General features: G+C 42.0%; 1 protein-coding gene across 2 annotated transcripts in view; it reads right to left on the bottom strand.

Moving 5' to 3' along the window:
* PLEKHG1 (pleckstrin homology and RhoGEF domain containing G1) overlaps positions 1–12391 on the bottom strand; it is a 390662-nt gene that overhangs the window by 71624 nt on the left and 306647 nt on the right. For both annotated transcript variants that reach the window (XM_029596546.1, XM_029596547.1), the window contains one exon: positions 3547–3616. In XM_029596546.1, the coding sequence (XP_029452406.1) occupies positions 3547–3616 (70 nt within the window). The remainder of the gene's footprint in view (positions 1–3546; positions 3617–12391) is intronic.

Genomic DNA, 12391 nt, shown 5'->3' with positions numbered 1-12391 from the left:
TTCATTTTCCAATTTTGGAAGTCCTCTTTGTCCTTAGGACAAAAAAAAAAAAAAATCCATAATGTAAACTCAAATGCCTCAAGGTGCACTGCAGAATGCAATTACTGATGCTTTGTGAGTTCCCCGAGAATTCTTTCTAAATTCTAATCTTTTTCTAAGGGAAGACGACCTTTAAAATAAAAGCATGTGTTCACTGACCAGCTTTATGTTCATCTACTACGTCCATCATCTCACACCATCTAAAAAAAGGGTTTAGGAATGGCAAAGCTAACTACTGTCATTCTAAAGACAGAGGCAGAATATTCTTTATTAGAAAAAAAAAAAGAATGTTTTTACCAACCCATCAGCTGCAAGATCTAATATTTATCAGCTGATACCAGAACTGCACAAATCATTCACAGCCAGTTAAATAGCCTCCCATCCCCCACCCCCCAAGAGCAAATGTCTGGATATGCAGCTACAAAACGGAAGCTCCTTTATTCTGAATATCCTGAAATATTGGTCAAGGAACTCATCCACCTCAGTTTTACAAATGTTAATTGAAGTAACTACAGCTGATCTACAGACTGCTCATTATTCCAAATGCAAGCCATATCAGCATAAAGACCCAGTACATAAAAACATCATAATTTAACCACCACAAAAACACTTGTACACAAGAACATAAGTTCTGCCATACTGGGTCAGACCAATGGTCCATCAAGCCCAGCATCCTGTTTCCAAACTTCACTCAGCATTTATGGAATTTAGGAGCCTTCTTGTAGTACAGACTGGCTGTTCCAGGATTTACATTGATCCACACAGGACAGGGATCACTGGGGAGCACAGATTGTCCCGTACCATAGATAATTTCACCGAAGGGACATCCAGAAGAGCCTTTTGTGAAGAATGCAAGGCTCTGGTAGGGTTTTAAACCCACAACATTGTGTTAATTCAGGGTAGTGACTCAATCGACAGCAATTTTTGTGTCAGCCTTGCCACCTTATACTTAACCCTAATGTGAATAGGTAGCCAATGTAAATCCTTAAGGACTGGTGAGATATCATATGATCACTTTTGTTATGTATGGAGATCAGTCGATCCACTGCATTTGTTTTTAGCAATTTCAAAGGTTTAATTGAGGATGCAGGAATCCCCAGGTACAAGGAATTGCAATAATCTATCACCACAAATAAATATGTCTTTACCACTGTGAAAATTATTAGGAAGTAAAAGTGGCTTGAGATCTCTTAATAGAAGTAGTTTGTAAAAACTGGCTCTAACAACAGATCTAATACGGGGGGTACAAGATGATCTTGAATCAACAATTACCCCTAAGCTACAGGCATGCTGAAATATCTGGATTGTTTCAACCACTACTAGAATAATTGTGGAATATTCATAGAGGCACTACATTGAATTACAACTTCAGTTTTTGCTATATTTAACAAAAGTTTGTTGTGAAAGAGCCATTGTTTTATACTTTTGATACAGAGTGAGATCAGCATAGAAGCGTCAGACCATGACTTTGCCAATGGGCTATAAAATTGCACAAAATCTGCATAGATTCAATAGCCTGTGCAAAGAGTAGTAAGCAATCAGCACATTGGGGATAGGTAAATGTTAAATAAAAGTGCTGACAATGCAGACCTTTGTGGAACACCAGAACACACTGAGAACCAATCGGAAGCAACACCATCAACAGTTGTTTGCTGTTGCCTATTTGTTAAATAGGGTCTGAACCAATTCCAGGTATCCCAATCTGCCTTAGCCTATTCAGCAATATCTTGTGATTTACAGTATTGAATGCTAATGAGATGTCAAGTGTCACAAGGGCATACTCTGGGATAGATTCTAGTTCTCTCCTTATTGAATCAAATGGAGAGAGAATAGGATCGCCGTGCTCATTGAAAGCTTAAATCCGGACTGAAACTCATCAAGTATATTATGTTTCTCAATTAATTCAGATAATTGTTTCAAGACAACGGCTTCAATTAGTTTGGTGAGAAAACCAGTGGATGAAATGGGTCTATAGTTTGCTAAAGACGACATAACTAAGTTGTCCTTCCTGAAAAAAGCATACTCTAGTTACTTATACATTTTTTTTTCTTCCTCTCAATTCTGATCTGTTCTTTCCAGATCATGTCTATTTGTCTTGTAATAAGAGAAGTTAGTGTTGTGTTTTGATGAAGAATCTGCATCGACATCTAGAGGAAGGTATCTAACCAAGGTCGGAGGATAGGAGAATCAGTTCAAGGAGTTGCAGGGCATGCATGTATTTACAGGGAGAGTATGTTAAAGTAAAAAATGATCCCACATTTGCTATTAAAGGAGTCTTGGAAGGAAAGGAAGGCCAATGGGACTTGAGGAACTTTCAATGCTGTAGGCTGTAGACGTTTTTGAGGGACTATAAACCTTGATTTTTTTTTTTTATGTAACTATTGGAAACATTTTATTTCCTACAACCATTTTTGCAACAGTAAATGTGTATTTTATTGGAGCATTTCTGGAGCGAGGAATGTGCTACTGATCACCCTTGGGCCTAGGAGCATGTCCCTCTCCCATCCACCACCACTGAATCTGGAAGAACCTCCCAAGACTGCTTAAGCTTGTTTCAACCTCTGCAGTGCCCAATAGCATCAAAGGGAAGATCCTAAAAAGAGGATTTACCTAGATTAATTCACTTAACCCATAAAATGATAAAATGTAACTATTTTATGTACAGCAACCTAATACTGATTGTCTAAACATACAGTGTGAAGTATTGTATATTCATAAAGACTATAGGAAAAGCCTGGAACAGATTTTTATTTGAAATTCATAGCATTTCAAATTCTACTGTTGCCATAGGACAAGTTGAGAAATATTACTATGGACTCTCAAAAAGAACTACTCATGAATTACTGATATCTTAGGCCAATATGCAGCACATTTAAGGCCTGTAAATACTATTCTTACTTACAGAGTAACATGTTCTCTTTCTTTTTAATTAGACAGGTGTTTTCCACTGGACTAGAATGTACCCCTTAGGTGAAATAAGCAGAGTTATGCAGTTGCTATGTACATAGCAACCTAGGCAAAGCCACATCATTTCATACCACCTGAAGGAACAATTCGTTTCCTTTGTGTTTAACTATTTTGTAAAATTACCCCAGGTACTGAGTCAAAATAATGTGAAATGCAGTCATGAAACTTGAGTGACCAAAAACATTCACATATATGCTTTGGAATTTTTTTTTTTTTAGATGTTTCTAGTTCTATAGACCAACTAAAGACAGAGAAAATTATATTTGTGGCAGGACTGTTCATTAAACCAGTGCAATTTGCACGAGTGTTATGAACAGTTCTGCTACAGATATCATTTTCTCTGGCTTTAGTTGGTCTGTAGAAACTTCTAAAGAAATTACACAGCCTACATGCGAATGCTGTTTGGTCACTAAAATGTACCGATTTTGTTCCATCCTGATATGAAACCAGTTGGTAAGCTTCACCATTATGGACCAGCAAAGTCTCAAGATCAACCAATCAAGCCAGGTTCTTCCTTCATGAGAAAACATTAAAGCTTACCTTTGAAACAAAACATTCAGCTATACCCACAGGATCATTTTCACAGTTCTCCAAATCTTGCAGAAGTCCACTAATAAAATACAGAAAAAAACCCAGCATAATAAGCACGTGTAGTATTTCACTCAGCACACATTATATGTACACGTATCACAGTGGTTTGTAATCTCCTCCTATGATACACAAGCAGAACCAAAGCAGGATTTGAAGATCTCTGAGGCAGACGAGGATGCCATCAATGTCATGGCACTGGAACAGAAAGGCTTTTGAAATTCACCCTTTGTGTTTTCTTTACGTTTTTATTTTATTTGTTTTTATTGGATGTATTATTGAAGTTTTTGTATTTTATTATTGTGTTGAATGTTTAATGTTATAAACCGCATTGACCAGGATTCAGTCTGTGGGAACAGTATATAAGAATGAAGAAATAAATAACATTATATGGAATCAAAGACCTGTTAATGCTGAATAAAGTCAACGTGGACAGCTCTAACAGAAAACTTAATTGAATTATAGCATAGACCAATTATAAGAAAGTATTAACCCCACCCTATATTTTTGGATCATAAATTGATTCTATGCCGTTCTTACTTCATTTTATTTTTATTATGAGATGAGAGAGATGCCCTGGGTAAGGTGTGCATAGCTGGGGGTAAATAAAACCTGGGGACATTTTCAATATTTCTTTTCCTCTTGTATTTATTCCACTACTACTTCTATTACCACTATACATTTCTATAGTGCTTCACAACTTACTTAGCATGGTCAAGCACATTGCTCAACAGAGCTTACAATCAAACAAGACAGTCACACAGGACAAGAGACTTGGGGTATTTCATAAAGCAAGACAAGGGTTAAAAAGAAAAGAAAGTCAGTTAACAAGACTAAAAGCAGACAATCAGGCATAAGATTTAAAAGCAATCTGAAGATGAGTTAGGTGGGATTTAAACACGGTGCGAGAGAGGGAGCATGATGCACCAGTTCAGGAAGACTATTCCAAGCACACGGCGCAGCCAGCTGGAAAGCACGGCGTTGGGAATTATCAGTAGAGGAGAAGGACACAGATAGGAGTGACTTGTCTGATGAGCGGAGTGCCCAAGGAAGGGTGTAGACACTACAGCAGAAAGAGAGGAGAGGTAGTGAGGAGCTGCAGAGTGAAGGCATTTGTAGGTGAGAAAGAGGAGCTCGAACCGTATGCGGGAGCAGATAGGGAGCCAATGCAGTGACTTCAGAAGAGGGGTGATGTGAGCATAGCAATGTTGGTGAAAGATAAGTCGTGCAGCTGAATTCAGGGCAGGCTGCAATGCAAAAACTGATTTTAAGTTCATTTCACACAAAAACACATTTGTTTCCTCTACCACCAAGTTTTCCTTCAGGATTTTGTTACTTTTAATGTTGCCATCACTTTTAAACCAACAATAATGTAACTCTAACACTTCTAATTCTGCCTATTGAAAACTACAACCGCCTTTAACAAAGTTAGGAAATTCTTGAGTAATTTAAAACAGAGATGTATCCGCCCCCTACCAACACACAATGGGAGACAACTACCAGGAGCTGCCTGCATGGTAATGTAATCTGAGGGAAGAGAGACAAATGTTCAGAGATTGAGTTTCAGACCACTATAAAGACAATTTATTGTGCTCACCTGCCATCTTTGACCCTTTAAAGAGCTTTTGTGCCTCATCATTCATTTGGTGCACTCTAGTATCCCGAGCTAGGTTTGCTCTTTATATAATGCCTTAGGCTTAGGACTTGCTCCTGCTTCATTTCATTCGTTTACAGGTTTTATATACCGCAATATTACCACATTTTGGGTAGTGCCAAAGCTTGCACTGCAAGTCTAACAACTGCCTGTGACAAGATCCCTCAAATTTTCTTTAGCAATCTCAATTTAAAAAATATGCCTTTCACCAAATTTAAAATACGATTCTCCAGTGACCATAAATCATCACATAGCACACCTAAATTCCTAACCTTCTGGACACCTACCAGCTCCACATCATCTAGTCTAAGCTTCAGTGGGCAATTTGGAGAATCCCCCCACTAATATACATCTATTCTGTTTTTCCAATATTTAAAACCAATTGGTTTTTACAAAACCACTGTGACAGCACTTCCAAGCTCTTCGTGCCGACCAGAAAACCGTGCAAAAAAAGTAAACAGATGCTTGGAACCCATATGGCATTAGGCCTGTTGTAACATGCACGGAGTGCGAGCTTGGCACTCAAAAAGCCATGAGTGAATTAAAATACAATTACAACACAGTAACCTCCCACATCAAAAAAAAACACTAACTGGTCGATTTTAAAAGCCCTACCCATGCCAAAGCCGGGAGATGCGCGCGTGACTTGGCCTGGTGCGCGCCACGCAGATTTTAAAGCCAGCGCGGGTACAGGTGTATCTCCTGATACGCGCATAAACATTTTCTCACCAAAAGATGAGGAGCTTGGGCGTGGTCTGGATGGGGCATGGGCGAGTCAGGTCTGTAGCATGAATCCAGTGCATAAGTATTTACACGCATGCGTAATTTTACTTCTGCTACACACGGCGTGTAAGTCAGGTAACCAAAAAAATACGCTAGTTAGTGGAGTTTTGAGGGTTTGGGGAATAGAGTGAAAAAGAGGCAAGTTAGCAGCTGGGTTTAAGGAAGTCCTCTCCTTTAATGGGACAAACTGGGAAAGAACTGGGGAAAAGGCCTATTGCGTTGCCGCATGTACCTACTAAACGTCCCCCCATTTAAGGGCTTGAGATGGCATTCGCCCGCACATGCGAGCATTAATATAAAATCACACGCACATGTGCGGATAGCCAATTATATAACGCGTGCGCATATATCTGCATATGTTATAAAACTGGTGCATCCATGTGTGCGCGCCAAACACGTGCACATGTGTGCATGCACACGGGTATTAAATTTTACTTTTAACTGCCAACGCTCAAATAGTACCAAAGATTGTGGATACTAACCCTCACTACTAACTCAAATGCAAGGGGTATAATACTTCTGTTCAAAAATACTCTTAACTGACCAAAAACTTGTGAAGTAGAAAAGTGGTAGTTTCATAATTTGACCATTTAGCAAAACTCCAACATAATGGTTTAACATCTGGTCTTCTCAATCACATAATCGTCAACTTAGCACCTTCCACCATAGAATGTGCCAGAAACCCCACAGGTTACAACATATTTTTTATTTTATGTCATTTTTTTTCTTTATAAAATTTGTCAAAAATGTTTGAGAAAGTCAAATGCCGTTCAAGCAGCTTATAAACCCGCACGTCCCATTCAACTCGTATCACCAAACGGGTCAGAATTCAGAAATTGTTTTGCTCAAATTAAATGCTAGATTGTGTGACTTCACAAATCCTCCATTAGTTTAGTATTAGCTTAAAATGTTTTCTGTGCGACTTTAAGCACCTCCGGACAAAGCCATGTTTCGAAAAACTGAATTTCTTCGTCAAGGGAAATGATATGCATCTTTCAAGGCTCCAGTCTACATGCCTACTTGTTTTGGTGATACTCATTGTTAACCCCTGAAGTGGAGAATTATATTACAGTAAAACACTCAAATAGTAACAACCCTGCCTATGAAAAGGTAACACTGAAACTATTAAACCAGACCCTAAAACACCAATACATATCCTATTAGGAGAAACAGAATAAGCCATGCTGCTGTAGAGAATTTGAGGGATGTTGTCACAGGCAGTTATTAGACTTGCAGTGCAAGCTTTGGCACTACCCATGCTAGATTATTGCAATGGGCAGATGATATAAAATGTGCATACATTTACCTACCAACAAGTTTGCATATCTAAAATATACACGCAATGTAATATAAAATATAGCTGGATAAATAGTTTTTTAAGAACATAAGAACATGCCATACTGGGTCAGACCAAGGGTCCATCAAGTCCAGCATCCTGTTTCCAACAGTGGCCAATCCAGGCCATAAGAACCTGGCAAGTACCCAAAAACTAAGTCTATTCCATGTAACCATTGCTAATGGCAGTGGCTATTCTCTAAGTGAACTTAATAGCAGGTAATGGACTTCTCCTCCAAGAACTTATCCAATCCTTTTTTAAACACAGCTATACTAACTGCACTAACCACATCCTCTGGCAACAAATTCCAGAGTTTAATTGTGCGTTGAGTAAAAAAGAACTTTCTCCAATTAGTTTTAAATGTGCCCCATTTTAAAACTTACCCACCTATCTTAGGGGGTCATTTTCTAAGCTTGCCGAGGGCGGAGTGGCGAGGAGGCGGACGCGGCGGTACCTTTGCTGGCGGCGATAAGGTAAGGTAAGCTACGTTATCGTCGCCAGTAGCGAAAGCCGGCAGCGATAACACCGCGGTGGTGCGATCGCTGCCAGCTTTCGCAGGCCCGTCTTCCCCTTCGCCCCCCCCCCCCAACGCTGGATTCACCATTCTCTGCGAGAATGGAAAATCCAGGCCTTAGCCGGATAAGTAGCGGGGATTTTCAGACTTATCTGGCTAAGCGGCAGCAAAGGCCGTCACTTAGCCGGAGAAGTCAAAATGTATCCGGTTAAAGTGGTGCAAATCTGCTCTACACACATAGTTGCGCTCCTAATTATAATCGTTTACATGAGAAGTTTTAAATCGCGTATTTTTCTCATCGGTTGTCGGCTTTTATGTGCATAAATAGTCACATTTTGTAATGTGTGTGTGTGAGACAAGGAAATTACCAGTTTTACTAATTAGTCCTCCAGCCTGCCTAGTCTGTCTGTGGCTCAGGAACACCCTCCTGGCTCTTCAGCCTGAAGTCGCCCCACATCACCCAGACCCCTCACTTTTAAGGTGTTTACGATCACTTATATCAGATACTGAGCAAAAGTTAATATATGCAAGGAAAAAACTTGGGCAGCTTTTAATATGGCAAGTGCCAGTGCATGCTGGCCCCCCCTTTTTATTTATTTATTTATTTATTTTACACACACGCAGATGTAGGAGGCAGGCCTTGTTTTATGTGCGTATGCAGTGGTTTTTAAATTAGCATATTCTCGCGTACATGATCATTTTTATGCACGCATCATTTGAAAATTCACCTATTATTAATGCTCTTATACAGTAATTTTATTATAAAAAAAAATATCGCCAATAAGATTTGGTTTAAAGTCTGAGTATGTAGCCAAGCGTTTTCCTACTGTTTTGCGCCACGGAATGTTCCAAACGCCATTCGAATTGGCTGAACCACAACAGTTATCAGAAAAAGAGCGAGTTGCGCCGATAGAGCACAGGACGTGCCCTGCCGAGCGCTACCTGATGCTTTATGACGTGTTCAAACGAGTCAGGACTTTTTAATCCAGAGCACAGCCAGAAGAGAGAGAGAGAAAGAGTTCTCCTCAGGTGCACATCAAACGTGCACTTGTCTGAAACTGCCTATTATCCAGACCTTTTTAACGCCTGTTATTTGACAAACGTTTTGGGAAGCAATCGTTTTTTTATTTGAACTATTTGCAATGACCGGAGCACATCTGCAGGTGATCCGAAATGGCAGTTCCACGCGGCTGATTCCAAAGTGCCAACGGCCCAATTTTTAACGGCCCGCGTGCATAAAACACAGGGAGGGTTACGCGCGCGCGCGGCCGGGCCTCGCGTGCCATTTTAAAAGAAGCCCAGCCACATGCGTAACCCCTGTTACGTGCGCAAGGGCTGGGCCTTGGCAGAGGGGCGGTCCGGGGGGGGTGGGGGATGGGATTAGAGGCGCCCGGTACAGCGGCCATTTGCTGTGGTGCCGGCGCGCGCAACTTGCTACAGCTCCTTTGCAGGCGCAAAAGGTAAAAAAAAACAAACGAGGGGTACCTAGGGTAGGGAAGTTCCCTCCCAGTCCCCTCCTTAATTGCAACGGACTCGGAGGGAACCGGAGAAGCCGGATGATGCGTCGCCGGATTTTGCCTATATGTCTCCCCCCTTGCACGTGCCACCCGCAATTTTATAACACTTGCGCACCAGCAAGTGCATGTTATAAAATCGCGTGCACATGGACACGCGTGTGCTCTCTTTTTTTTTTTTTTTTTTAAATCTACCCCTAAATGTACGCAGTATGATTTCATAACACAGCACACTCTGAGAAGGAAACAAATTAATTTAAATTATTTCTAGCCACGATATCAAGCGTTTCCTCTGGAAGGCTGTGCTGCGGTGCTTATCTGAACTTCCCTCTCCTCCTGTCAGGCTTGTGCAAGCCCTGAGATTGCCCACGGAAGCACAAGCGCTACTATGAAGAGAAATGAAGCTTCCTGCTAAGATCAGCCTTGGAAATGTGAAGGTTAATATCACATTTGTTCTTCAGCCCTCGCAGCATCACAAATACAGGCTCAGTAATTGAGAACTATCCAAAAATAATGAGGCACCGTAATGAAGATCCGTTAACGCGAGCCTTAGGAAGACCAATTTAGTTATATTTAGTTATATTGCCACTTCATATTCTCAGTTCTTTGTTTTATGTAAAGCATATTTGCTGCATTCTGTTTTCATGTAAACCGATGAGATGTTCCCAATGACCATCGGTATATAAAATCTTTAAATAAATAAATACATATTATACTGGCAATGAAGAAAAATAGAAATTGTGGAAGCATTAGGCAGCCAAGTGCTTCCACAATTTTGGGGGCAGTGCTGTGATGGCAGCTCCGCCATCCTGCCCGCATGGGCCCTGAAGAGGAGCTTGGTGTCGCGTGGACAGGATGGAGGAGATGCCATGGCAGCACCCCTTATGAGCAGGAGCAGGCTGCAGCGTTGGCACACATGGAGCAGGCGGCAGAGCAGTGTCAATTCGACCCTGTGTGGCTGACGAACAGATGATAAGGAGGCAGAGAAGCTCAAAAAAAGAGAAGTCGTCCTGTCAGCCACAGAGCCCGAAGGAGGAGGCTACTGCTGCTTGTGCTTCCAAAGGGGGAGATGAATATGTGGGTTGAAAAGCACGTGTGTACGCTCGACAGAGGATGTGTACGTGACTAAGCATGTATACGAGCGAGGGAGAGAAAGCATGTATGACGGAGCATGCATTCTGTGTGAGAGGAGAACATTTGTGTGCAGCCACCCCACTCTCTCTCTGCTAACCCATGACAAGTTCAGGCAATCTGGAAATCAAAGGTTCTCAGGAATGGAGAGTGGAGGAATTTTATTCGATGTGTCTGTTTTAAATATTTTTTGTTTGGAAAATTTACAAATTTTCTCACTTGAGTTTTTAATTAGATGTTATTCTTTTTGTCAACTGTTTTGAAATATTTGTTCTTTTTGTCAGTATGGTTTTTCTATCATGAATGATGTCATATTTCTTGATTTTATTATTTGATGTCACATGAGGAATAGTGATGTTTCTATTTTCTCTAATGAACTACTTGAACATAAACAATCTAAATCACTTGCGGGTCTATCCTGTACCGAGCGGTAGGAAGAGCTGCGTTAGTGCCTGCGGCACCCGCGGTTGCCGCACGCACAGTGCAGCTCACCTACCGCTCGATCCTGAACATTAATTTTATGTAAATGTAAACCGCGTCCGTGAAGCCTTAGGCCCGCGCAACCCATTTTACTGGATAGAGCGCCTATACAGTATCCTGGGTGCGCGGGCCTAACGCTTCACGCCACGCTGGTATCTGTCATTTCAAATGTCATTTGAAATGACAGATACCAGGAAGTCGGGACTGCCAGTCCCCCCTCCCCTCCTCCCGAAGCAGGGCGCGAAAAGCAGCCTTGCTCCGGGAGGAGGGGAGAAGGGACTGGCAGTACGAAGCGGCGAAGCAAAAAAAAAAAAAAGCGAAAAAACGAAAAGCTAAAAGTAAGTTGCTTCACCGCTGTCAGTGTCTCTTCTCCCCTCCTCCCGGGAGCAGGGCGCGAAAAGCAGCCTTGCTCCGGGAGGAGGGGATAATAGACACTGACAGTGGCGAAGCGAAAAAAAACCAAAAGCAATTTTGGTTTTTTTTCAAAATTTTGTTTTTTTTCCAAAAGCGACAATTTTGGTTTTTTTCCAAAAGCGACTTACTTTTGGGATCTGTCAAGATCCCAAAAGTAAGTCGCTTTTGGACGCCTGCACAACTTACTTTTTTTTGCAGCCATCAGCAGGAACACATGGCGATCGTGGCTCCCGTAGCTCCTCCCGACGAAGATGGCCGCCTGCACGGGGGAAAGCGTGCAATTGGCCGCTCAAGACGTGGCGTCACATCCCGTGACGCCAAACGTCGTGACGTCACATCTTCAGCGGCCAATTGCACGCTTTCCCCAGTGCAGGCGGCCATCTTCGTGGGGAGGAGCTACGGGAGCCACGATCGCCATGTGTTCCTGCTGATGGCTGCAAAAAAAAGTAAGTTGTGCAGGCGTCCAAAAGCGACTTACTTTTGGGATCTTGACAGATCCCAAAAGTCGCTTTTGGAAAAAACCCAAAATTGTCGCTTTTGGAAAAAAAACAAAATTTTGAAAAAAAACCAAAATTGCTCCCCTTTTTTTTTTTTTTGCTTCGCCGCTGTCATCTCTTCTCCCCTCCTCCCGAAGCAGGGCGCGAAAAGCAGCCTTGCTCCGGGAGGAGGGAGAACAGACTGACAGCGGCGAAGCAAAAAAAAAAAAAAAAAGGGGAGCCACGATACCTTCTTGGCCGGATGGCTGCAAAAGTAAGTCGAGTCGGGTCGGGTCCGGGCTGGGGGAAAGCTTGCCACCTACCCTGACCCCTGCCTCTACCGCAGGGGTCAGGGTAGGTGGTAAGTTAGCAGGTTAAACGCGCGACAAAACGGCAGGGAAAGGTAGCGATAGTCGGGGCGCGGGTTACGGGATGCTAGGGAATAGCTAATTCGCTCGTTTGCATGCAATATGCATGCCGCGTGCGGAAGGGGTT

The sequence above is a fragment of the Rhinatrema bivittatum genome, chromosome 3 (assembly GCF_901001135.1).
Source record: "Rhinatrema bivittatum chromosome 3, aRhiBiv1.1, whole genome shotgun sequence".
Taxonomy (NCBI): Eukaryota; Metazoa; Chordata; class Amphibia; order Gymnophiona; family Rhinatrematidae; genus Rhinatrema; species Rhinatrema bivittatum.
This window is presented reverse-complemented; position numbering and strand designations above follow the sequence as displayed.